General features: G+C 44.6%; 1 protein-coding gene across 1 annotated transcript in view; it reads right to left on the bottom strand.

Annotated features, from left to right (window-relative positions):
- Positions 1–27,872, bottom strand: part of ABCC4 (ATP binding cassette subfamily C member 4 (PEL blood group)) — a 1,378,868-nt gene that overhangs the window by 714,622 nt on the left and 636,374 nt on the right. The window contains exons 14-16 of the mRNA XM_069205134.1: positions 20,923–21,019; positions 5,761–5,973; positions 4,990–5,130 (exon numbers count right to left, since the gene is read on the bottom strand). Coding sequence (XP_069061235.1) covers positions 4,990–5,130; positions 5,761–5,973; positions 20,923–21,019 — 451 coding nt within the window. The remainder of the gene's footprint in view (positions 1–4,989; positions 5,131–5,760; positions 5,974–20,922; positions 21,020–27,872) is intronic.

Below are 27,872 nucleotides of genomic sequence, written 5' to 3'. Positions count from 1 at the left end.
ATACCTTTAATGACTCTGTTGAACCTTTCTACTGCGCCATTGCCACTGGGATTGTACAATGAAGTGGTCTTATGCTCAAGCCCCACTATCCTAAAATACTTTTTTGCAGCATCAGACATAAACTGTACCCCATTATCACTTAATAACTTGGAAGGAATACCTTCAGCAAGGAAAACCTTATCCAGAAACTCCAAAACACTGGTAGTATCCGCTCTCTCAAAAATACCAATTTCAGGCCATTTAGAGAATAAATCAATCATAACAATTACAAACTCTTGAGAGCTTCCCACCGGACCCAAAAGATCAATAGCAACATATTCCCATGGTTGCCTAGGTACGAACGATTGCTGCATAGGTGGTTTAAGGGTACACAAACTCTTGTCGGCAGAGGAGCACACACGACAATTTCTGACAAATCTTTCCACTGATTTGTCAACACCAGGCCACCAAAACAACTCCTTCACTACAGACTTAGTTCTGACGATGCCAAAATGTCCCTCATGACACAACTCTACAATTGCTTCTCTTATACCGAATGGGGGAATTATTCTATCACCTCTCTAAAGAACATTGTTTATAACAGAGAGTTCATTCCTAACTTCCCAAAAATTTCTGCATAATTCAGACATCTGATCCTTCTTTGGCCATCCTTCTATAAGATATTTCAAAACGGACAGTAAATTGGTGTCCACCTCCATTTCCTTCCTCCAACTATCTTCACTAAGAGCAGGGCTACCTGAATCTTGTACGAGAGCTACACTCCACTCATACCATGGGTCATCAACAAACCTTTCTAGCAGATTAGGAAGTCTGGAAAGGCAATCCGCCATTACATTACTCCTGCCAGGTACGTACACAATACGATAAATGTAATCCTTTAAGCGGATGGACAACCTTGAAATCCTAGCTGAAGCTAGTACACTCCCTTCACTTGTCAGAAGTTTAATTAAAGGTTTGTGATCGCACCGGATAGTTACGTCCTTTCCCCACTCAAATGCTCGGAAATGCTCCAAAGCCCAAGCACAGGCTAAGGCTTCCTTCTCTATAACCGAATACTTCTCTTCCGATGGGGACAATGACCTGGAAGCGAAAAGTATGATCCTCTCCTTACCCTTACAATCCCTTTGAGACAGGACAGCACCTAGACCCTTGTTACTAGCATCCGTGGTAACAAAAGTATCCAACTTAGGGTCAAAACTTTCTAAACAAGCTGCCTTTCTCAAATCCCTTTTCACATTCTCAAATTCTTTATTGCATGCATCATTCCACATGAATGGAGAGTTTTTTTTTAGTAACCCTCTTAAGTTATAAACCTTGCTGGCAAAATTCGGAATAAATTTGGCACAAAACTCCGCCATGCCCAAAAATGATCTAACTTCATCCTTAGATATAGGAGGTGACACCCCCACTATAGCATCCACCAAAGTTGTCTTAGGTTTAACACCCTCACCGCTTATCTCATGACCCAAATATTCCACACTCCTTTTCGCAAACCTGCACTTAGTCAGTTCCACAGTTAATCCTTTATCACCTAACACTTCCAACACATGTTCCAACCGCTCATCATGCATACTCTTATCTTTCCCAAAGACTAATATGTCATCTTGAAAACACATAACCCCTTTGATTTTCCCAAAAAGTCTGTGCATTAGATGTTGAAAAACTGCTGCAGCAGACGCAAGACCTAAGGGCATCCTCTTGTATTGAAAGCATCCAAAGGGTGTAATAAAGGCAGTCAGGTTTTTGGAATCTTCGGATAAGGGAATCTGATGATACGCGGATGACAGATCAATAGTAGAAAACCAGCACGCTCCTTCCAGGCTAGAAACCATTTCCGTAATCTTGGGTAAAGGGAAACGATCAATCAGAATATTATTATTTAAGTATCTTAAGTCCACACATAAGCGGATTTTCCCATTGCTGCGCCGAGCTATTACTACAGGCGAAATCCATTCCGAACTTTCAATTGGTTCTATCACACCCACCAAAACTAATTTATCTAGCTCTTTTGAAACTTCTTCTCTGATCATAATCGGCACAGTTCTGAATTTATGAATTTTTGGTACAGCCTCCTTCTTCAAAATGATTTTGTGTTCGAAACCAGAAAGTTTCCCCAACCCTTTATTAAACACCTTGGGGAATAAAGTTTCCATCTTGGAGGTCAAAGAATCTTCATCATCCACCATTAAAACCTTTTCTTTGCCGTTGGGATCCAGGATCATTTGCAACTGTCCCTGATCCTTCCAACCCAGAACTGATGGCCCTCTTTTAGCCACATATAGTTTCCCACTAGTGCTCCTGTTCTTGAATGAAAATGTTAAACGTCTAAAACCTAACAGCTCAATCTTTTCTCCTGTGTAACTTTCAGGTTGAATGTCTGGCGGAACAAGCTGATTACCAATTCTTTCCACGAAAGATTTGTTCCACACATCTTCATTTACAATTGTGAAGGGTGAGCCTGAGTCAGCATACATTGTAAGTAGTACTCCCCCAATATCCACATTGCAAATGGGTTTATCCTTGGTGTTTGCCTCCATTATGTTGAGAATGAAAGTCTTATCCCCATCAACACATCTGGGTTTTTCTTCCATATCCTCCTTAACCACATTTTCACCCTCATATATACATTTAACTATTTTCTTTTTGGTTTTACAAACTTTGGCAAAATGGCCCACAATTCCACATTTGTTGCACTTCACCTTCAAAGCCGGGCACAATTTGGAGTGAGCTAAGTGATCCTTATTATCACATCTGTAACATCTTCTTTCCGGTTCCACACTCTGTAAGCCCCTCTCCGTTTTGCGATTGGTCACTTTATAAATACCATCCTCATTCTTTCCCGTAGAGTTAAGTTCAGAAAAACATATTTCAGAGATCTCAGCCTTCCTTACTATGGCTAGAATTTCTTCTAGAGAAGAGTCACCATTTATCCAAAGTCTTTCCTGAATTGATTGATTGTTGCAATGCATGACTACTTGATCTCTTATAAGTTCATCATGAATTGTCCCAAATTTACAGTCAAGAGCCAGTTTCTTTACGTCTGCAACATAGTCATCCACCAGCTCACATTTTTCCTGTTTCCTTTGGAAAAAGTTATAACGGACAATCCCCATACAAACTTTTGGAGCAAAATATTTGTCAAGATCTACCATTGCGGAATTGAAAGCACACATATCTCCACTAACAGGGTTTTTGGACATCTTATTATATGTTTTTAGACCCATCGGGCCCAAGGAGTGCAAAAGAATTCTCTTTTTCTGTTCTGCGGACATCTTGTTATCAACGTCAATAGCACCTAAATAATTAAAAAAATAGTCCTTCCACTCTAGCAATTTGATGGGTGGTGAATTACCCATGGCCCAAAATACTTGTGGGGGAACAATGGTAAAATTCGCTTGCGCCATAACAAAAGGCCCAAAATCAGGCACAAGCAGTAACTACAGGCGCTAATTAATTAATAAAAATTTTTTTTACAACTCCTCCCTTCCCGGACCTGTTCACAATATATATATTATTTTATAGCCCTCAACTGTAGCATAAATTTCCTGTTACTTCCTTCTTTCCTTAAAAAAAAAAAAAAAAAAAAAAAGTGGTCTCACTTCTTCCTTCTCTTTTTTTCCCTTCAATGACTCCTTTGTATCAGGAACAGCACACAAAATATCCACGTGAATCAAAAAAAACAATAAAAACTAAGCAGTTTAAAAAAATACTCGCTTGAGGACGCTCGCCGTAAATCTAATGCAGGCCAGTCGAAGAAATCGTCTCTGTCACCCACAAGAAGCAGCCTCCGTGCAGCCTCTGCGTCTCCTAATTTCTTAATGGCTAGCGTCTCCGTCTCCTAGGAGACGCTAGCAGAAACCAGGACAATCCCCCTAGCGTGTACGTTGCCAGGGAAACGCACGCGAGGAGCTTGCGTCAGTCGCAAAGAGACGCTCGAGAGCTCCGCACGCTCCACCTTAACGGTCCTGACCGTGTTAGGACGGAAAACTTGCCCAAAACATAAAAATGAAAAGGAATGAAGACAGCAAAGTTCACCAAAGGTCCCTCGATGGCGGATCAGGTCAGGAGGCATCACAGGCTAGGCACAAGGAACGAGCGCACCGGATCAGTTTTGAACCAAGGATCAGACGAAGGTTCGTCGAAGTCCACACATGCTCGTCGCCAAATTGAAGTAACGTCAAGCCGCAGACCATTAGAGGATACACTGGTTTATTTGCGGTAAGAGGTACAAAGAACAGGTCAATTGAGGGAAGAAGCACAGGATCAACTGACTCCAGGAGAACCACGTACTAGAACGTGGAATCTCCCTAGGTCAGCATCCAAGAGCATTCCATACAAGAAGCATAACACACTACAGATGTGTCAATTAAAAAAAGCATCTGAAATAGCATGGAAACACTGCAGTTCAAGATCATACAGCCTCTACACATCAACTCCACTCCTGACGCCGAACGGCCACACCTAGCACTGGTGACTTTGTCTTGCTGGATTAAAAAAAAAAAATTCAAGACCGATTATTGTACTTGGGAAGGCAGACCAACACAGAAATGTGAATGCGAACACCAATTACAAAAATGTTTAGATGAGCTCCTTAACTTTTAGAACTTTTAGCCATCACACTAAAACTGAAGGATTGATTGGAAAACATGATCACCACACCCAGTTGGTGAAAGCATGTACTTCCTGTCTTCAACGGAGGCACACAAACAGGCTGCTCTGTGGGCAATTTTAGGATTTATACTCTTGGCAGGAAAATGAAGTAAGGGGAACATTCCTGCAAGGAGATTCGATCATTATTTTCAAAGTTTATTTTTTAAAGCAGGAATCCTATTTGTGTAATGGCTGAAATTGAAATGATGAACAGGGTGATGATAGGGGGCCAGACAACTATTCTTTATTCTACGGGTTCAAAGGTTGCAATAGGGTCAGAAGGAAGAAGGGAACAACTCGAATGTCTTTTAGCACTTAAAAATGTAATTCATCACTTACCTGTGCCAAAACATTGAGTAGCAGCAGTATGAAGATCATCAAATAATTTGCCCCAGCCTTGAAGTATTTCCTGTAAAGCTTGAATCCAATTTTTCCTTTAGAACGTGTTTCTTCTGGAAATGCAGTCAGCACGGGTTCAGTCTAAGAAGAAGCAGGTTTTTAATTTACTTCAATTAAAAAATGTTTATCACATACAGGCTACTTAATGTGGTGTAATGTGGTCACTTTGATTGGCTTCTACAATACTTTTGTATCTTGCCATATACCCACTTGACTTTCTGATGTTCTTCCTCAAGACTATAATATTATTTTGAGTGGAAGCGAATTAATGTTTGTGGGACATGAAATAGTGATAAACAGCAGCAGTATTGTTGGATTCGGACATATGCCCTAACTATGAGGGCCTCATTAAACTTCTGTATGTGCATGGTAACCTTTGTGATGATACATAGTGGAATTAAGAGTTTGCAGCAAACACCGCTCATCAAAGTTTTTCCAGGTGTTTTTCAGCAGGTCAAAAACTCACAAAAGCTATAGTTTCACAGATTTCTCTCTAATTTCCATCACTCAATCTACAGAACATATTATTCACTTCCACTCTATGCCTTAAACACTAATGCTTGCAGGATATAAATCCTCATCACGAGAGACAGTCTATGAGCTGCGAAGACGTCACTCAAACCAAACCACAAAAATTACAAAATGCAGAGAGAAACACCTTAAAGATCCTTGCTGAAAGTTTAAAACACATTTGATGTTGTAACCACTCACTGGCAGATGATCTGCAGCACCTTCGATTTGTGACTGCACCAACGACTCCTGCGACCTTACAGATGACTGGGAGAAGGTTCGGTTCCGTGATGGGTTTACCACTGGGGTGTCTGGAGTCGTTGGCTGATCATCATCTTCACTTTTTAGTAGAGAAGCAAAGTCCACTCCAGATTGCAGTAGCTCTGTAAATGACCCTCTATCCACCACTTGCCCCTGGAAGTAATTGAACAAGACAAGTTTTATGACTTCATTTGTAAATCTGCAAACATGGAAATAATTTTGCTGAAGATAAAGTAAAAATGCATATTTACTGGTGAGGCCCTGAACATTGTTCATTGTAATTGTAACTGTATTTATATAGTGCTTACTATCCCTGATAAGGCGTCACAGCGCTGTTTAGTGAGTAGCACACTAATCCAGAGCCCAAAAAGGATTAGTGGTGGATTAGTATAGGCGTAAAAGGAGTTAATTTATGTAATGGACATGCTAGTCTGTTAGTGTGATTGAATAGGATAATGGTGGGATAGAAGAGAGAAGAATCTAGAAGGACTTATTTGAAGGATCACAATAGTAAGAAGAGGTTTGGGATGACTAAAAGAAGAGATGAGGGAGAAAGAGTCTCTAGAAATGGATTAGGGAGATCATAGTAGTAAAATGAGGTTTGGGATGAGTCAAAGGAGGGATACAAGGTTGAAGAATTTAGAAAGGGTTGGTTTGGAGATCAAAGGAGTAAAATGAGGATTGAGGTGATACAAGGAGGGCTAGAGGGGGAATAGTCTAAAAAGGGTTATTTTGGAGATCATAGTAGGAGAACAAGGTATAGGATGAGTCCAAGAGTGGAGGTAGATGATATACTGAGAGAGGTATAGGATGAGGCAGAGTAAAGTAATGCATATATAGATAAATAAGTACATAGAGAGGGTATACATGTATAAGGAAGATCATTTATCAAGATTTTAAGTTGTATTTTAGAAACTCAGACTTTCAAATGTTGCTGTATTTTAACATAGTTTGTGTTTTTTAAAACTTTTTTTTATTTTATATTTTCCTCAGTATCTCAATAGTGAATCACTTATAGATAAATATTTACATAGTGTAATAAATGAATAAAACAGACTCCCATAAGCTTCTATTCAAACTTATATGAAAACTATGCAGAGACCTATATACATAGTAAGCATATTGTGTATATAAATATATATATATGTTTGTAGGTGTTTCCACATACTTGGCATATATATAAATATAAACATATATATATATATATATAGCTTTTTTTCACTGAAAAAAACAAAGGTTACTTGGACGTTATAGTTAGGTTCAGATTCTACATACTCAAAACCATTGAGTATGTTTCAGTTAGAGTTATTTCAAGTACCTATAATTCATGCCCTAAGGTAACTATAACTTGCGCCCACGCCAAGCACAGTTTCCTTATAGATCATTTCATTGGAAATGTTACTGTGATAGTATCACTAATGTCATAGAAGATGTCATGAGTGATGTAATACTTGGGGCAATTAACAGTGCAGGGTGTGAGTTATAGTTACTTTAGGGGCATGCATGCCCCTGTTCCCTCCTTTTTGATGGCCATGTACATAGACCTGTCATTGCCTCTCCTATCTACTTTGTTCTGTTGAGATGGCACTGCCCCTCCCACCTGCCCAGCATGGTCAAATGGCTGTTGCTTGTCCCTGTCTCCGCGATCTTCCCTGTTGGAGTTCCATGCCCCTATACCCTCCCTTCTGCCCTCCATGCTCTGTTGTAATGCAACTGCTCCTCCTGCCTGCCCTGTGTGTGATCTGCTGTAAAGTCTCTTCCCTGCCCTCTCTTGTCTGTGTCCAGGCCCTACCCCTCCTATCTGTCCACTACGGTCCTATGTGCATGACCGCTCCCCTCCCCCTCTTGCCCACTAAGGTTGTTCTGCTGCCACTAACCCTCCAGATTGCAATGCATGGTCTTCTGTGCTGCCTTAGCCACTTACATCTCCCATGAGTGGTCAACTTGCTGCCCCTAACCCACTCCCACCTTCCCTTCATTATCTGTGTATTATGCCATTATAGTACGTCACTGTAACGTGTTTTTTTCAGTGAAGAAAAATATGTATATATGTTTATACACATACGCAAATATATATATATATATATATATATATATATATATATATATATTTATATATATATATATATATATATATATATATATTCACCAGTTATAGTTAGAGTTATCTTAAGTAACTATAACTAGTGCCCTAAGCTAACTATAACTCAAGCCCCCACTATGCAGTTATTTTTTCAAACATTTTATTGCAAATAGTACATGAATATTATCAAGGATGTTATCAAACATATCATAAGTGCCATAATTTGTGGGGTAATTAGCAGTGCATGGCGAGGGCGCAGGCCGTGAGGCAAACCCCCCCTATAAGCACCCAACCTTGTACCATGCACGGCCTTTGCCAATGTGAGGCAGGGGTTGCACACAAGGCCTAGGCTGCAGCCAGACCCTGAGGCCAACCCCTCTAACCACCCAAACCCACACTGCACAAAGCCCTTTGGCTGTGCACAGCGGGAGTTGACTGCAGTCTGTCTCTCTCGGTGTGAAAACAGGTGTAAAACGTGTATGTCAGGATGAGAGTAGCTGTGAGCGACACTGTCTGGCTGTGAGAGTGCCTGCGCAGGTCTGTGAGCGGGTGCGTGAGGGTCTGAGGTGGGTTGTGAGTGGGTGTACGATGGTTTGAGTGGGTCTGTGAATGAGTGCGTGATTGTAGGAGGTTGGCCTGGTTTGTAGTGGGTACCCTAGGTATGTACACCTTACACCAGGTCCAGTGATCCCTTATTAGTGAAATATAGTAGTGTTCTAGCAGCTTAGGCTGATAGAGATAGCTATAGCAGAGCAGCTTAGGCTGAACTAGGAGACATGCAAAGTTCCTGCAATACCAAGTATAGTTACACAGTACTTATACACAAGTAAAGACAATACACAGTGTTACCAAAAATAAAGGTAGTTTATTTGGGTGACACAAGGCCAAAAATATCTTAAAGGCAATACTACTTCTGGAGGTACGTATTATACACAATATATAAACTAGACACCAAAATAAGGTAAGTAATTAGACAGAGGATAGTGCAAACAATAGGAAATGCTATAGAATTCAATGGGAGAAAATAGGTCTAGGGACAACACAAACCATATAGTAAGAAAGCGGAATGCGAAACACGAATTCCCCTTTAGACAAGTGTAGTGTGTAGAGAATCGCTGGGAGAGTAAGAATACAGCAAAAGTAAGTAAAATACCCCACCCCAGAGCCCAGGAAAGCAGGAGTAAAGTACTGCAAGTTTTCTTAGAATACACTACAACCCGTGATTAGAGTTATTGCAAGAACCAAGCAAGACTGCAAACAACAAATGGTGGATTCCTGGACCTGAAGACCTGCAAAGGAAGGAGACCAAGTCCAGAAGTCGGAAGAAGTTCCAGGAAGGACAGCAGCCCCTGCCAACCCACAAGAGGGTGCAAAAGAAGAGTCCCCAGTTGGACGAAGACTGCAGAAATGCACCCAAGGAAGATGTCAGCGGGTTCCTGCATGATGCAATGGTTGTCTCCAAAGAGATGTTGGATGCAGGCGAGTTTTGGCACTGGATTCGTCCAACAAGCCTTGGTTCCGGCAAAGTTGTGTTTTGCGTCAAAGTGGTGCTATCTGGACCCAGGAGGGACCTGGGGGCCTCAACTCTGCATGAGGAGGAAGAGGGGGCTCTCAGCACTTTAAAGAGCACTCAGAAGACCAGACAGCCCCCATGGGAGTCCCCTGACACAGGGACAAAGGAGATGCAAAATGCGGTTGGTGCAGCACTACAAAGGACGGTCCCACGCAGCCTGAGGTCAACTCAGCGAGTTGAACATCGCAGGACAGAGTGCTGGTGACCTGGGCCAGACTGCACGAAGGAATATTGCAAATAGTGCACAGAGGCCTCAGGAGGTGAAGAAGACGCAGTGCACAGGGGGACTGTCGTAATCGGGGAAGGCAAGGTCTTACCTAGTCCAGACTATACTCCCCCTTTCAATATTTATTAGTGATACATTTTACACCTTTTTCTGCTTTTGAAAGTGGCAGGATACTTAGCCCCATCCCAATCCCCAAACCATTAACTTAATCTTTTGGTTGTTGCCTATATACTAACCCTTACCCTGGCCAACCATTGCCTCACATCCTTACTCAAACCCTGGCTTTTACGTTTTGCAACTAACCCTTAACCTGAACTTTCCATAACCCCAAACCTAATTATTATCTTTGCTCTAACTGAACCATGACTAAAACCCTAAGGGGCATATTTATACTCAGTTTGCACCGAATTAGTGTCATTTTTTTAAACTCTAATTCGGTGCAAAACTAACTCCATATTTATACTTTGGTGCTAGACCCCTCTAGCACCACATTTATGGAGTTAAAGTCATTTTTTGAAAGTGGAGACCTACTTTGCCTTAATGAGATGCAAGGTAGGCGTTCCCGTGCAAAAAATGACTCTATGGCCTTAACGCCATATTTAGGGGCATATTTATACTCTGCGGCATATTTATACTCTGTTTGCACCGAATTAGTGTCATTTTTTTTTACTCTAATTCGGTGCAAAACTAACTCCATATTTATACTTTGGTGCTAGACCCATCTAGCACCAAGGCCCTGATTTAAACTTTTTTTGCACCGCATTAACGTCATTTTATGACACAAAAGTGGCGCAAACTTACAAAATATTGGCCCTCATTTATACTTTTTGCTGCAAAACTGCACTAACTCAGTTTTGCACCAAAAAGTTTAGCACCGGCTTGCACCATTTCTGTGCACCAGCCGGGCACCATATTTATGGAATGGTGCAAGCCGGTGCAAAGGGTAGGCTAGAGTTTTAAAAAATGACTTTAGTCGGGTGGGGCTGGCAGTATAGAAGAAGAGGGTTTAGCACCAAAAAATGGCTTTAGGCAGGTTAGAGTAAAAAAAAAAGACTCTAACCAGATTAGCGTCATTTTATGGTGCTAAACCTACCATGCCACATGACTCCTGCCTTAGTAAAGGAAGGAGTCATGCCCACCACCCCAGTGGCCAGCACCTAGGACAGATGTCCCCTGGGCATGGCCATTGCACCCTGTGCCATGTATGGGGACCCATTTCAGGGCCCCCTATGGCACGTTCAAAAATAAAATGCACTTACCTGTACTTACCTGGGATGGGGTCCCCCATCCTCGCAGTCCCTCTAGTGTGGGTGGGGGTGCCCCTAGGGCCTAAGGAGGGCACCTCTGGGCTTATTCCATGGTGTTCCACCATGGAAATAGGGCCACAGGTCCCCTAACGCCTGCCCTGACCCAGGTCTTAAAAAATGGGGCAAAGCAAGCTTTGCCCCATTTTTTGACCCCTCCTCCCTCCCTTGCACCATTTTTGCATGGGAGTATAAATATGGTGTTAAGGCCATAGAGTCATTTTTTTTGCACGGGAACGCCTACCTTGCATCTCATTAAGGCAAGGTAGGTTTCCACTTCCAAAAAATGACTTTAACTCCATAAATTTGGTGCTAGACGGGTCTAGCACGAAAGTATAAATATGGAGTTAGTTTTGCACTGAATTAAGAGTTTTAAAAAAATGACGCTAATTCAGTGCAAACGGAGTATAAATATGCTCCTTAGCATCAAAAAATGATGCTAATCTGGTCAGAATCATTTATTTTGACTCAAAACTGCCTAACGTCATTTTTTTTTTCAGCTAACCTACCCTTTGCACCGGCTTGCACCATTCCATAAATATGGTGCCCAGCTGGTGCTAAAAAATGGTGCAAGCCGGTGCAAAACGTTTTGGGGCAAAACTGCCTTAGTGCAGTTTTGCACCAAAAAGTATAAATAAGGCCCTAAATTCTTGCTAATCCTAGCTCTAACAATATCATAACTGTGTCCAAAAACATCATATTAATTGTGATCCCAACCATAACCATGATCCTCATCGTTTCAGAGATCTATTTTAAGTCTAACCATGATTGTTACCCTAATTTGATGATTATCTTTGCCATAACACTAACCTATGCCTACCTTTGACTCAAACCCAAACCCTGAGCTTATTCTTGAGTCTTACCCTCACCTTAACTCTAAACCTCTCACTGACCTTGTGCCTAACCCCTGGTCCTAGAGACCTAACCCTATCCTTCATTTTATTATACTTCTCTCAGTGAAATATATCTTTCTAGTTTGTAGTTCTCCGATGTCTTTTTAAATTGGAATGATTTTAATGACTCTGAAAGATACTAGAAAAGGATTAAAGGATGTTAAGTTTTGCATAGTACATCACTCTGAGTTAGAACAAACCGAAGCATAAATTACATTGATCATACATGGGAACTGATTCACAAAGGTAAATCTGGTTGTAACGTTAAGTGACAAGGAGAAAATGGCATCCATCAGCTTGGCAGGCTAGCAGACCATGTGCCTAGCATACAATGAGCCCATACTGTTAAATAGCACTACCTTTTCCCAGCTGGGTAGAGAAAGAGGAATTAAAAATACTAAGGCCCTCATTACAACCCTGGTGGTTGGTGTAAAAGTGGCGGTAATACCGCCAACAGGCTGGCGGTAATTACCGCCAACTTATGACCATGGCGGGTAAATCTCCAAAAGACAGACACTCTACTAAACCGACCACCAGGGAGGAAACAATAGGCACCATGGCGGTAGCTGCCTACAGCCAGGCAGAAGTCAATGTTCCACCCACCATATTAAGACCCCGGAAACCGCCACCTTTTCCGGGGCGGTACCAACGTCATCAAAAGCCTGGCGGAAACACTGCACAGAAGTGAAAGGACTCACTATTGGAGATTCAGGAAACAACCACGCCGCCATGGAGCCCGAGCTGCATGTCTTCCCCATTGTCTTCTACCTGCTGCTCCACCACGAACACCAACGATGGCTAAGACGACAACAGTGAGTACAGATGCCTAGCACACAAGTGAGGGAGGGAGGAAAAAGATTGACACACACACGCAACACACACCCCCAACACCATACACACAATCAGCTGCATTACGAAAACAATTTTACCCCGTACCTCGGATGAATAATGCAAGGACAAAACGTTTCAGAAAAATAGAATGGAATGAGAGCAACAAATCAGGGTAAATAAGTGAGGCAAGAGCATAGATATATATATATATGTACATAAAAAGGGACACAGCCCAGTCCACAATGTACGTTGTTCACATAGCCACAGGCCAAATTCCAAGGCCACACATGGCACCAGCTCAACACAGAGAGAACACTGCAGGGGGATCAGTTGTGGTATAGGCAGGCACCTCAGGGGAATGGAAGACGGGGGCACCGCAGCCGTTAGATGGAACAAGACCACTGGTTCTGGAGGGGGCAACATGCCCTGTGCTTTGTCATGGGAAGTGATAGGCCACAGTCTCTCAAGTGGGTGACTTGCCCACTTGCACTGGAGGAGGCAACATGCCCTGTGCTTTGTCCTGGTGAGTGACAGGTCACAGTCTCTCAAGTGGGTGACTTGCCCACTTGCTCTGGAGGGGGCATTGTGCCCTGTGCTCTTGATCCTGGGGAGGCTGGGGTAGGTGGGTGTCTTACCCACTGGTTCTGGAGGGGGCATCATGCTCTGTGCTCTTGATTCTGGGGAGTGCAAGGGCCCAGTCTCTCAGGTGGGTGTCCTAGCCACTGGATATGCAGGGTGCAGGCCGCACAGCTGCCCATGGAGGCAGGATTACATACCATCCACCAGCAGTGACGGCTGCTCACTGGTGGTGGTGCTGGTGCTGCTGCTGCTGCTGGTAGGGGGAGGCTCCAGTCCATCCCTTGCAGCCTCGGATGGGTGCCCCCTGGAGGTGGTGGTGCTTCTGCTGCTGGTTGGGGGAGGCTCCAGCCCATTCCCTGCAGCCTCGGACAACTGCACAACCATGGTTGGTGGTGGGGCTCCGTCACAGTTCCTGGCCCAGGCCCCTTGCTCTTCCTGGCAGCTGGGGCAGGCTCCTTAGTCTTCCTGGCAGCAGCTGGGGCAGGCTCCTTTGTCTTCCTGGCAGCAACTGGGGCAGGCTCCTTTGGCTTCCTGGCAGCAGCTGGGGCAGGCTCCTTTGTCTTCCTGGCAGCATATGGGGCAGGCTCCTTTGTCCTCCTGGCAGCAGCTGTGGCTGGCTCCTTTGGCTTCCTGGCAGCAGAGTGTGCAGGCTCCTTTGACTTCCTGGCAGCAGCTGGGGCTGGCTCCTTTGGCTTCCTGGCAGCAGATTGTGCAGGCCCCTTTCCCTTTAGGCTGCCTGGTGCAAGCTCCTTCACCATCAGGACATGTGCCCTGGATCCTTTCCCAGGGCGTGGTGACGACTGGGCCCATGGACTGGGTGGCTGAGGTGCTTGGCTCGGTTTTTGCCACCCTGGCTAGACGTGCAGGATGGTGGGGGGGAGGGTAGGGAAGAGGTCAATGGTGGATAGAAAACGTTTTTCAGGGATATAGGGGCGGGAAGAGGGTGAAGGTATGAGTGGAGGAAGAGAGAGTGGTTGTAAGAGGTGTCCGCCTGCTGATTTTGGGTGCAGGTGCATTGGGCTGGATGCTGTTGTGAGGTGGATGGCTGTTGGGTGTCTGAGTGCTTGCATTTGTGTACCTTGGGGGGGGAACAGACACAGGGGACGTGTGCATGGCTCTTGTGGAGGTGTCTGCCAGTGAGGAGTGTGTTCTGCTAGGTGTGGTGGTGATGCTGGTGGTGGATGATGGTGTAGTGCATGCAGGTGTGAGTGTAGACAGAACTGGGAGGGAGGAGGAGGAGGAGGAGGAGAGGGACAGTGTAAATTGTGGATTTTGGTATGTCTGCATATGGATGGTGTTTGTGTGAGTGCCTGTGGAATGAAGTGTGGTGCTTGTGTTTGCCTGTGCCACTCTTGTGTGTTGTCTTGTGTGCGTGCTCGTCTGCTTGTGTGCTTGGGATAGGTTGGGGTTGAGGGGAATGGGATTGGGAGGAGGAAGTTGGAGGGGGAGGGTGGAAACAGGGACAATGGCTGCCATCAGAGAGGAGGCCAGAGCCTGGATCGATCTCTGTTGGGCTGCCAAGCCAGTGTGAATGTCCTCCAGGAATGCATTAGTCTGTTGCATTTGGGCTGCCAGCCCCTGGATGGCATTCACAATGGTTGACTGCCCTACAGAGATGGATCTGAGGAGGTCAATAGCCTCCTCACTCAGGGCAGAAGGGCTCACTGGGCCAGGGCCTGAGGTGCCTTGGGCGAAGGAGATGCCCACCCTCCTGGGTGAGCAGGCACGGGCAATGCGATGAGGGGCCGCTGGGAGGGCGGTGCTGGTACGGGGGTGGTGGCTGTACCTGGAGCTGGGGTGGTCACAGAAGTGTATGCCACCACCAGGGAGCTTCCATCGGAGGAGGTATCTGTGTCAGAACTGTCCCCTCCAATCTCCACCATGGTGCTCCTATCGGCCTCTGTCCCACTGGTGCCCTCACTGCTGGTGGACTCCGCCTCCTGGGTCCTCTGGGATGCAGCTCCCTCCATTGCCGGTGCCTCTGCTCCTCCCCCAGATGATGCTAATACACATAAGGACAGGGTGACAAAACAAAAAAGGGGGGGAAGAGAGAAAGGAAACACTTGGTCAATGGCTGCACCAACACCACCGTTGACGTACACAGCACTCTCACACACAGGGAACAGGCCTATGCACTATTTATTGCACTACCAGTGATATTGCTCGCCACCAAGCCCTGGGGAGGGGCACACACTAGCAAATCCAGCACACCTGGGTCCGACACAGCCTTGAGTAGTAGTGGATGCCTACGGGCTAGGTAGCAGAATTATCCCTTCAGAACCCTTGCCACCAGGGGACCTACGCTGCAATGTCAGGCCTGGTTTAGGGGCACCCACTTACACACATCCCCCACCCGGATACCTCCCCACCAGGCATTCGTAGTAATGATGGGCACTGTACTCACCCCCTTGTGGCTGCTGTGATGCCCTCAAGCGCACATTCAGCTCTGAATAGGCCACCGCCAGTATGCGGGCCATCAGGGTTCGACGGGCACCCCTTCCTCGTTGGGAGGCCATCCCAAGTTGGGCCTTCGCCGTCTTCCGTGCCCAGCGTCGCTGGTCCTCCCACCATTTCAAACAGTGGGTGCTCGGCCTGCCGTAGACCCCCAGGATCCGCACGTCCTTGGCGGTGGCACACCATATACCCTTCTTTTGATGGGCGCTGACCTGCAGAGGAAATGAACACGTCTCCTGTTGAAGGTCAGGTAGCAAGTGAGAATTCAGATATAAAATGGCGGTCACGTCTGAAGAGGTGCATACCGTCACTGCCGGCGTACATCACCATTGGCCACTGTAACCCATAGGGCCCAATTATGACCAATGACGAGTTGCACTGCGGTTCCCAATCGCCTCCCGCAACGGCACACAACGTCAGCGGAATTACCTCACTTCCACCTGTCCCTCCACACAGGACAGGCGGATGCCATTTCAGGGGGAGGGGGCAGGCCCTGGATAATTTCTGCGTCACTGTTTAAATTTGGACATACAGGACAATTCTCACTGACCCATTACAAGTTAACAGCATGCAATGTACTGTTGTTGCCCTACTGTTCAGTTTGTGACCGCCTCCTCACTCTTTTGCCCCATAGATTGCTACCGCTGCGGTTGAACAGGAGATTGAGACATACCCCCGTGTACAGACCCCTAGTGGGGTTGGCAACAATGGAGGACAGGCACATCATCCTCACCTATAGACTGGACAGGGCCACAATCACAGAGCTGTGTGCCCAATTGGAACCTAACCTCATATCTGCTATCCGTCATCCCACTGGGATTCACCCTCTTGTGCAAGTTCTATCTGTGCTCCATTTCTTGGCAACTGGTTCTTTCCAAGTGACAGTGGGCTTGGCAGTAGGAATGTCACAGACAATGTTCTCAAACGTGCTGACCAGAGTGTTGTCTGCCCTGATTAATCTCATGTGCAGCTACATTGTATTTCCCCAGTTGGAACATTTGGCCACATTGAAGGCCTAGTTCTATGCAATATGGAACTTATCCCCAATATAATTGGGGCGATTGATGGAACACATATTGCATTTGTCCTCCCCCTGTCAAAATGAACAGTTGTTCAGAAATCGTAAGAGTTTCCACTCTATGAATGTACAGATGGTGTGCGTGGCGGACCAGTGCATCTCCCACGCCAAGTATCCTGGGTCGGTGCATGATGCCTTTGTTCTGAGGAATAGCAGCATCTCAAATGTGATGGTCCAACTACAGGGTGTGGCTAATAGGTGAGCCCTGGTCCTCACCCAGTATATGTTGGTGTATGGGTATGGTATGGGACATATAGGATAGTGTGTGGCTAAATGTTTTCCCTCAATATTTGCAGGTGACTCTGGTTACCCCAACCTATCTTGGCTGCTGACCCCTGTGAGGAATGCCAGGACAAGGGCAGAAGAACGTTACAATGAGGCACATGTACGAACTACAAGGATTATAGAAAGGACCTTTGGCCTCCTGTAGGCCAGGTTCCGGTGCCTCTATCTAACAGATGGATCCCTGTGTTATTCACCCAAAAAGGTCTGCCATATAATAGTGCCATGCTGTATGTTGCACAACCTTGTCCTGAGACACCATGTGCCTTTTCTGCAGGAGGATGAGTTTGGAGATGCCCGTGTGGCAGCAGTGGACCCTGTGGACAGTGAAGATGAGGAGGCAGAGGATGAGGATGAGGACAACAGAACTGCAGTGATGAGACAATACTTCCAATGACACACAGGTAAGACAGTGTTACTTCACATTTCATTGTAATTATTTAGAATTTCTGTGGCACTGGAATGCTCTTATTTTCCACTTCTATGCCCACTTACTGTGCCCTTTGGTAATTCATTTTACAGATGTTGGTGCCTCACAATAGCTCCTGGTGTGATCACTGCAGCCAGCTACAGGTCATTAACAGATGCTAATTTACTGTACAGTTGAATTACAATGTTTGAACCTGGTTAAACGAATACATACGTAAAGAATTTGAAATACCCCATACTACTATTTTTTCCAAGGGTGTTTATTGAAGTGCTAAGATATTGAGGGGCAAGTGCAAGGGGATGGGGTGATGTTGGAGGAAATTCCAGGGTATTGTTCCAGTCTGTAGCACAGGTGCATTGTCCAAGGGGACATAGGAAGGGGAGCAATGGCAGTTCAAGGTGGACAGGGTGAGACACAAGGGTGAATCAGGAGAGTCTCATTTCCTGGCAGGGGTCTTGGCAATAGTCTCTGGCTTCTGTCTGGATTGCAGGGAATGTTTGCGGGGTGGTTCACCTTCTGCAGGGGGAGGGGTGCTGGTGGCCTGTTGGTCCTGTGGTAGGGCCTCCTGGCCACTAGCAGCAGCGGAGGTGGAAGGCTGTTCAGATGCACGGCTAGTGGCAGGGGCCCTCTGTTGTGTGACTGCCTCCCTTTTAATGTTGGCCATGTCTGCCAGCACCCCTACTATGGAGACCACAGTGGTGTTGACGGCCTGCAAGTCCTCCCTGATCCCCTGATACTGTCCCTCCTGCAGCCGCCTGTTCTCCTGCACATTGTTCAGGATCTGGCCCATCGTGTCCTGGGAATGTTGATATGCTCCCAGGATCTCTGCAAGTGCCTCCAGAAGAGTGGGTTCCCTGGTCCTGTCCTCCCCCTGGCGCACAGCAGTCGTCCCAGTTTCCCTGTTGGCCAGTGCCTTTGTCCTATGAACCATGTGCACACTGCCACTGGCCCCAGGTCCCTGATTGTCTTGGGTATGAGGTTTGCCCTGGAGTCCCTGTAGAGGTGGACACACTGCTGATTGATGTGTCCAGGGGACAGAGGTGTGGGTACGCTGGGTGGGTGCTGTGGTGGTGTTTCCAGATGGGGGAGGCTCTGTGGTGGTATGTGACTGGGCCTAGAAAACCGACTGTCCAGAGGTCCCTGATGGGCCAGATTGGTCATTCAGATCCAGGAGACCAGAGTTGCTGTCATCACTGCCTCTTCAGTTGGGGGACTGGATAATGCTGGCACCTCCTCTCCGGTGGCATTGGCTGGGGTGCCTGTGGGGATGTAAATGATGTGTTATTGTTTCTGTGTATAACATATTGTGCATCCGTGGCTTGCCCTCTTTGGATGTATTTGTCCTGACAGCTTTCACTTGTGTAGGCTGGTATGTGGTGGGCTAGCTGATTGCCTCTAGTGTACATGCTTTAGTGATAGGTGTTCATGCAGAGCTGTGAGTTGTGTCCAAGCATTTGTATGGCATGCAGGGTTTGGCATTGGGATGAGTGAGATGTGATGGTGGGGTGTGTGGGAGGTGGTGGAGTGATGGGAGTGAGGGTATGTGATGGCATGCATGTAGGGGGGTGATATTAGTAAAGAGTTGACTTACCACAGTCCAGTCCTCCTCCTACTCCGGACTGGCCAGGCCCTCAGGATGCATGATTGCCAAGACTTGCTCCTCCCATGTTGTTAGTTGTGGGGAGAGGAGGTGGGGGTCTACGCCAGTCCTCTGTACAGCGAGTTGGTGTCTTGCTGCAATGGAACGTACCTTCCCCCGTAGGTCGTTCCACCTCTTCCTGATGTCATCCATAGTTCTGGGGTGCTGTCCCACGGAGTTGACCTTGTCCATGACTCTCTGATATAGCTCCATTTTCCTAGCTATCGATATCTGTTGCACCTGTGCTCCAAATAGCTGAGGCTCTACCCTGATGATTTCCTCCACCATGACCCTTAGCTCCTCCTCTGTAAATCGGGGGTGTCTTTGTGGTGCCATGGATGTTGCGTGAGGTGTGTAGGTGAGGGTGTGTAGGATAATGTGTTGGGGTGTGTGATGTGGGGTACGTGAGTGGTGTATAGGTGTGAGTAGTGTATGGCTCTGGTTGTGTCTGTGGTCTTGCTGTCTCTCTCTGGTGGCAATTGTTTGTAATGGTAAAGGATTGTGGGTAATGTGTGTGTTTTACAGTGGTGTGAGTGGGTGGGTGTGGTGTGTGTATGGGTGTCAGGTGTGTGTTGTTCAAATTGTCCAATGTGGTGTTGTTTTGTTTGTGTGTGTGTATTTTGAGCGCAGCAGTATATACCGCCAATGGTTTAATGCCGCTGAATGTCACCCGTGGTGATTCGTGGGTCATAATGTGGTGGGCGTAGTTCTGTTGGCATAACGGTAAGGGTTTGGATACCACCAGTTTATCACTGACCTTTGGTGTGGTAGAATTGTGTATGTGGCTGTATAGTGATGGACTGGTGTGTATGTGTCATAATATGGTGAACGGATATCTGCTGCAGCGGCGGTATGTTGGCGGCAGTCAGCGTGGTGGTAAGTGGGATTTACCATCAATGTCATAATGAGGGCCCAAGTATGCAATTCATGAGAAAAGCAGAGAATATAGCTTTTCTGTAGCTTCCTCCCTCCCTCTCCATGTAAATGTTTCACTCTCATGTATATGCATCAGCACCGGGTGAGCATGAATACTGTATTCAAGGAGTCATCGAGGTTAGGAAAATAACAAAAATATGTGATTTCGAAGATTGTTGTGACACTAATTTGTCTTATGGTAAAAAGTGCAAAAACTGGAGAAACAAGGTCATAAAAAGCTACCCACATGGAACCTAAACTGCCCTCACATTAGCCAAGAAATAACCTCTCCCGCAGCATGAATGTGTCTCCTGAGAAAAAGGTACTAATCACATGAAATCAGCAGTGTCTGTACCCAAATGAGCATGCTTTTCACTCAAATATCAGCTTGGGTTTGGTTTCTTTTGTGAATTATAGCTGAAGATAACAAGATAGTTGGAGAGGCATTGAAGCAGAAAAATCACTCAATTCACATATGTCCGGGAAATGCCCAAGTACTGAAAAAGCGGGATAAAACAAAGAAAGATGACCATCCTACAGAGTGTCTTTGACTCACAAAAGTGCAGTAAATTATTTTCTTCGATTTTGGCCTAATACTCAACGGCCCTTGTCCAAGCTGACGCGAAGAAGCACATTTACTGACCAAATTGCTCAAGTATGTCTTTTGTAAGATAACTGGTAACTGTAAACCACAGTCACATAGACAGGTCATGAAAGTATTATAAAAATATTTTCATTGTGCAAACCAATGGGAGATGTATAACAATAACATGCACTGCGTAAAAAACTAAAGATATTGTGTTAAAAGCACTTACCTCTTTCAGTATAAGGATCTGTTTTGCCGCTGTTAGGTACTGTAATTGATGGGTCACCAATATACAAATCTTTTTATGTAACGCTTGGCAAATGCACCTGTTAATGAAATAAGTTACTTTAGAAGCAGAGTTTTAAGCAATAGTTTTTTTGGGGCATTTCTTGCTCACAACCTACCACTTCAATGTCTGCTTTTTCGAAACTGAAATGTTCATAGCATGACACCCCGCATAAGAACATAAGAAATTAGATGTCTGACCAAACCAGTGCTTCATCAAATTAAATCTATCTTTAGTAATAGATAGGGGTTCAGATATATAACTTAATTTAGCATCTGCAAATGCTGGGAGTCACTCAGTCAAAACAATGGGTTCAGAGATGCACATTGAATCACAGTTTGAATGGGGCATGTTTAAGGTGTTTGTTCCAAATTGCAATTTAGAATGTTATGTATCAATTGTTTAGAACCACAGTTTCGGTTGAAAATTATTGATAAGTTTCTAACTCCTCAACAGAGGCGTTGCGCCATTCACCAATCCTTAGAACTCCTTCACATCTCTGAAAGTGAAAAATGGGACTACTGCCAACTCCCAAACTTTTTTTGAAAAAAGTTTTTTTTTTTAAATATAGCCCTATTTCCTTTAAGGCGAACAAGCTGCATTTAAAAGTAAAAACTTATTTTATTTCACTGGGATTGCGGGCCTGAAGGTCTGCTGACCCCAAGAGGCCACAATCCCTGTTGTGGCACTTAGTCTGAGTGAGTAGCAATTTGTGACGTACGTTAAGAATACTAATGAGGGAGGTCAAATTGCAACCCACTGTAGAGGGTGACTCTACAAACAGACCTAACAGTACATTAGTCAGTTCACAAAATAAAAATCAATTTGCCAAAAAGTAAGTACACAACTAGTGAGCGTTTTTTTGCAAATCAACTATTTTTGGCAACTTTATTTTATTGATTTTGCAATATTCAAAACAAGCCATACAGTTTGATGAACCCAGATCTATAGTATACATCTTCAGAGGGTATTAGATTTAGGAGTCATTTAACAATTAATTGTTTTGAGTCTTAATAGAGATAAAATGGAATAGCAGGCTGCAATAAATGATGGCTGGATGCATCCCTCAATTGATGTCCTTAAAAAAGAAGGAACAGTAAAACGCTGTCCGTTGTGATTGCCACTATGCATATGGAACATGTGTATCGTGTCACTGAATTTGGTGTAAAGTTGTCAGCACACACAGTAGAGCTTGTCTCCAATGTGCACAATAATCTCAAACATAAACAAGCATGTGCAATGCAGTGTGTCTTGCATTTCCTTGAGCTAGAGCTGTTGGCATTCTAAATACATAACTGGACTTTTCTTGCCACATAGTTTGGTCAACCTGGCCTCATAATTTGCTCTTTTCCTGCCACATAATTCCAGTGGTCCTGCATATCTCTAAAGCACTTCCATTTACCTTTTTCCTCTATCTGCAGTCCCAAATTAAAATGTTGCCACTAAGCATTCTAATTTAAATCTGCCATGCTAATTCCGATAGAATTCCGCTTTCACCACCTCACCATCAGAGTTGCTGGTTGGTTAACAAAATTCCCAAAACAAGACAGCCACAGAGGAGTAACGAGAGGAATAAACATACAAAGAGTGTTCAAACAGTCATAGTGTAATAAGTAAGTTAAGTTGGCCTGGATCATGGTCATAATTGCAATAAGGAGAGATTAATAAAACATATACAATTATCATATAAACACAATGAAAACCTTTATTAGAAACAAACGCTTGGAATTAAACTGTAATGCTCAGAACATCCCCTTAGAGGATATCACAATGAAAATAGCATGTGTAAGGAACATGGTCATCTTACCATGTAGTTATTCCCTAGACGGCATATCCACACGAAAAGAAAATGACTAAAAGTATTGCAATGTAACCATATATTTAGCCAGTACTGGGCGTAGATCATTACACATTTTCAGGACTAGCAGGCCTACTGCAATGATATTACAAACAAGACCCTTAAAACCCAAACTACTCTCAGCTGTAAAACAAACGTTCCAGCCATGAGAGAGGTTAAAAAATTACTGAATGGAGGGAGGGGTTATTATTTTGGGGTCCCCACTAACCTAGTATGGGGACCCAGAGATGAACTAGACAGAAAGAGTAGATTAAGTTTTGAAGGTGGCCCCATTGTCATAGGTCCATCACAGGATGAATTATGAGCAACATTTGTTTTGTAAAAGAATGCCCTGCAAAGCATTATGGACCAACTGAGTGCAGCAAATATTGTAGTATGTTGACTGTAATGCTCAGAACAGCACTTAAAGGACACAACAATAAAAACATCATTTATAATAAACATGGTCGTGTAACCATGTAATTAACCCCTAGAGAGCATAACCATATGAAAATAGAACAGCACAATGTAATGTAGTGCAACCATATATTTAGCCACTAGAGGGCTTAGTGTCTTCCGCACTTTCAGGCCTAGCAGGCCTACTGCAATACTAAGGCCCTTAGAACACAAACTATTTCAAGTTGTAACACAAACGTTCCTGCCATAAGAGAGCTTAAAAAGGGACTGAATGGTGGAACGGGTTATTATTTTGAGGTTCCCACTAACCTAGTTTGGAGTCCCATAAATGACCTAAACGTTAAACGTTTTGGTGGTGGTCCCATTGTCCTAGAATTACCACAGGCTGAGATATGGGCAAAAATGTTTTATACATTATGGGTCGAGTTTTCCCGAGTGCAGTGAATATTATAGTATTGGCACTCCCGCTGAGCCGAGAGAGCCGCTTTGCGATTTCTAAAGTTTTAGTAAACTTTTATCAATAATAAGTGTTTTTGGGAAAGCTATGGAGCACTAAAGGGAGATTCAAACTAAATTACTCTGATTAGGTAACAGTGTGAACAATGTGACCAGCGCTCCAATACCACCGATGGAGTTTGCGCTGTTGGTGCTGTTTGTGCCGTGAACGCCATGGAGCTGGAGTATATTGGCAATCGTGTAATAATCAATGTAACAGGGTAAGTCTGGAAGGCGGTACAAAACCACCCCCTGCGGGACAAACAGGAAGCAATTACCAATTACATCAAGGGAGTTTTGAAAGGCAAGCCCACAAATGAGTGAAAGTAATGGGCGTGAGGTGGGCGTGATTAAATGCCCACAATACTTATAACAGGTCAAAGCACTTGCGCGCTCGACATAAAAAAGAGCATTGTGTCTTCTCCCACTAGTTAAACTATGCTGCATGCAGCTTTACATCTGTTGTTGTCAGACTAAGACTATTTCACACCCATTAGGAGCTCAGGCTCATCAGTATGCTTCAGATTTCAGTATAAACATATATATCCTAGCTGCTTAACAATGTATCCAGGTTCTAAGTCTACGTCCCTTATGGGGAATCTCAGTTGGTATACAGTCTTTTTGCTTAACAATGCATCCAGAGGTCGCTCAGGTGTGGACGTCATATATTTTTATTGCACTGATAGAAGTTTGGGCTTGACTGTTTCTATTTTAGCACGACCAATGCAGATTTGCACATGGCTGGTCTAAGGCTGCAAGGTGGGAAATGAACAATGGACTGAAATGCAGCGATTAGTAATTACTAGTGGCGATTAATGTTTCAAACATTCTATGCATTTCCTTTTTTGTCTTCCTCAGTGCGATGTTCTAACTGTGGCAGGTATGCCCAGGCATGGGTCCCGTTCCCACTGGACCCAAGCTGGGCTCTACTGACAAGGTCCAATTAGCTCAAAACTGGTCTAGAGTTTCTTGTGTTCTCATTTCCAAGGGACCCTGTGTCAGCTCATGCAGGACTGTTCCTCTTAAAGCAGGCCCAAGGATGATTTGCAGATAGCTGGTTCCTATTTGAGGTGGCATGTCGGGCCAAAGAACAATAGATAGGAATGCAGTCCAGAGTAATCACCAATGGCTGAGATTATTTCAAGTATCCCACCAATCACTTTTTTGTTTTACTATGGGTGACTCATATGCTCAGACATGGAGCCTATGTTTACTGTGACACAGGACTGAAGCTACACTCTACTGAAGAGGCCTAAGGAGGCTGGAACAGGTCTGGGCTTGCTTATTTTCCCATTCAGAGGAGCCCAAGCCTGGCAGTTCGGTTGAACCGTTTCCAATATAGTAGGAACAAAGCCGATGTGCACACGGCTGGTTCCGGTATGAGGCAGCAAAAGAACATAGATAGAGACAGGGACCCAATCCGTGTTAGCACAGTAGCTGTTCTCCATGGGTTGTGCCTCCCACCATGTTTACTCTTCACCCAGGGGTTGCTTAGAAGTGCTTTCTGGGTTGGGCCTGTGCAGGGCCTGAGATGGTCCCCCAGGAATCGACGTCAATAGCTGTTTCTCCTTTATGATACTAAAGTAAAAGACGTTAAGTATCAGGCATGCACAACTACATATATTGTTATATTCTCTGCAATACTTCATGCATGTGCGCAGGCAGCACTGTCACGGCGTCACTCTGCTATGTTAAGATCCAAACCTCACGCAATTCACTCAGCATCTCTTATATAAACCAGTCTACAACCAACACCCTTTAAAACCACGGCAAAGGGCGCCCACGAACCCTATCCTAACCAGAGCACTTCGTAACTTGGTCGGGGATACGTCGCGTTGACTAAAAGGCTCAGTCTTGCTGTCTCTCCCACAGGCCGGGATCACACGCTTTGGTCAATTGCCAATAAATATAACCAGCAATTAATTTTCATGTAAGATAGAAGCGATGCGAACGGGGGGAGCCTCGGGAGCTGGGCTCAGTTCCTAAACAGAGCTAGGATGCCAACAAAAAAAGATGAAGAAGATTTACAGTTTCTGGCCCTATTAATCTATCATTTTCTTGAATTACATTTCAAAAGAAATCTCTATAGCTAAAGGGTGAACTTGTTATGTTTTTCTTGCAAGTCGTTTCTTGTGCAAACAAACAACAATGTTCAAAGTGACTTTAAAAGAAAACTTTTTTTGTTGTTTTCACACAGTAAATTGATTAAATGGGATTAAAAATGTGCTTGAAATTTTATGGATAAATACAAATGTTTAATTGTCTATTCAATTCCATGCCGAGTGAGCGAAAACATATATGCCCGTGACAAGCTGCTGTGCGCCATGTTATACTCCTTGTCTGATAGATTCCATATGCAAACGACTTCAGTGTTACAGTCCTGATAAATGCTTTCATATCCTCGGGCCACAATGGGTAACAAATGCATTCAATGCTGAGAACATTTTTTCTAACTCGGGAGCATAATCACGAGAGGAAAAGTCGGTTCCGTTTGGAGTCGCAGACGAGAACTAATCATTAAATGCACTTTTCTGACATTGCCTTGCTACAGCAGTCAAACAGTCTGATGACAATTTAACGGCTGCTTCACACCTATCTAAAACTACTGGAAGTTCACAGGTTTTCTAGCCTTTTTGTAAAAAATAAACATCTTGCAAACCTATCCATCCAAGTCAAATTATTTTTCGGGCAGATGTTTATACCGATATTATTTTTTCTGTTTTCTTTTAGATACAACTTTTAGATCTCCGTCTTAAACGGGGGCCGCGTGTAAAGGAAGGGCGTTTTTTTCGGGCACGCTTTCTGCACCGAAGACCCCCCAACCCCTCTTTCGTATCCATGCCTCTCCTGTTTTTTTTTTTTTTTTTGCATTAATGAAAGAAGAATTACTAACACAAACTATGTACATAGTAACATTGCGGCGCCTTACGTCGTTGGTAGCAGATGCGGAGGTGTGAAGGTGAGTGATGGGTCACTGCATCCAGTATAGTCGAAAATAGAACACTTCAAAATGCGTGGCACCAACATGGAACGTGCTTGAGTAACTACAGCGCATACACTTACTGATAATAACTTACACTGGGCTTATATGGAGTAGCACCCTAGAAGTGGAAGAGCCCTTAAAAGCTCGAGCCAGATGCCTGGCTCTGGCTCGGGGGTCCTCATAGACCCTCAAGCCCAACACGATCCAAGCCCAGCTCCTCCCACTGGGGTCCCAGGGAGTAGCATGATATCTGCTCACTAGAGGCGGGTGAGCCCTTAAAACCTCAACTGAGATGCACAGCTCTGAATTGGCGTCCTCATAGACCCTCGAGCACAAACCGATCCGGGCAAAACACTATTCAAGCCCAGACCCTCAGTTTGAGTCATGAAACCCAAACACGGATGCATTGTCTATGGGCATCTTTTACCAATAGATAATGCACCTGTGTTGGTGTTTTTTAGGGCCGAGCCTGCGTCGCATGCGCTTGCGCATGCGTTTTGCTTGCGAGATGCTTTAGGAGTTAGAAAAGGGCTCGGAGCCCCGTCCATGTCACGTCAATGTCTTTCATTGGTTCGTGGGCTTGCCTGTTAAAATCTGCTTGCTTTCATTAGTGGAAGGCACGCATATGTCATGGCTTTTCCGGTGGTTAGCCCTCCTCGAGCGCAGCGACCAAGTACTGAAAACATGCAAGGCTTGCTGTTTCCCGTCAGGTTTGTAGAGTACTTTTTATCTTTTGTTCACAGCGCAATCTCGCTTGGCATAAGTTGAGCAATTTGCATAACATCGACCCTGTTACATAGTTTATTGCACTTTTGCCGGTTATGTAGATAATTGCACTTTTGCCGATAGGTTTCACTACGAGTGAACTGTAGCAGCGCGATTGCGCTGTTTTTTTCCATTCAATATGGCAAGAAAAATCTAGTTGGGAGTTTACAACTGCTAATAGCTGTAACTCAGAGAAATGCAAGACCCTATTGCATTGCAAATGCTTGTTTAAAGTTGTAATTGCTTGGTGGTTTTCACAAGCAGTGAAAAGTAGCATTGTGTCACAATTCTAAAAACACTAACAATACCACACTGCCTTTTAGCACTTATGTGTAAAAGACAGGGCCACATGTTGGTGTTTTTTTTAAATTGTAACAGAATGTGGACAGAGGATGT

This window comes from Pleurodeles waltl, chromosome 8, assembly GCF_031143425.1.
Source record: "Pleurodeles waltl isolate 20211129_DDA chromosome 8, aPleWal1.hap1.20221129, whole genome shotgun sequence".
NCBI lineage: Eukaryota > Metazoa > Chordata > Amphibia > Caudata > Salamandridae > Pleurodeles > Pleurodeles waltl.
The sequence above is the reverse complement of the archived record's forward strand: the minus strand, read 5'-3'. Positions and strand labels throughout refer to the sequence as shown.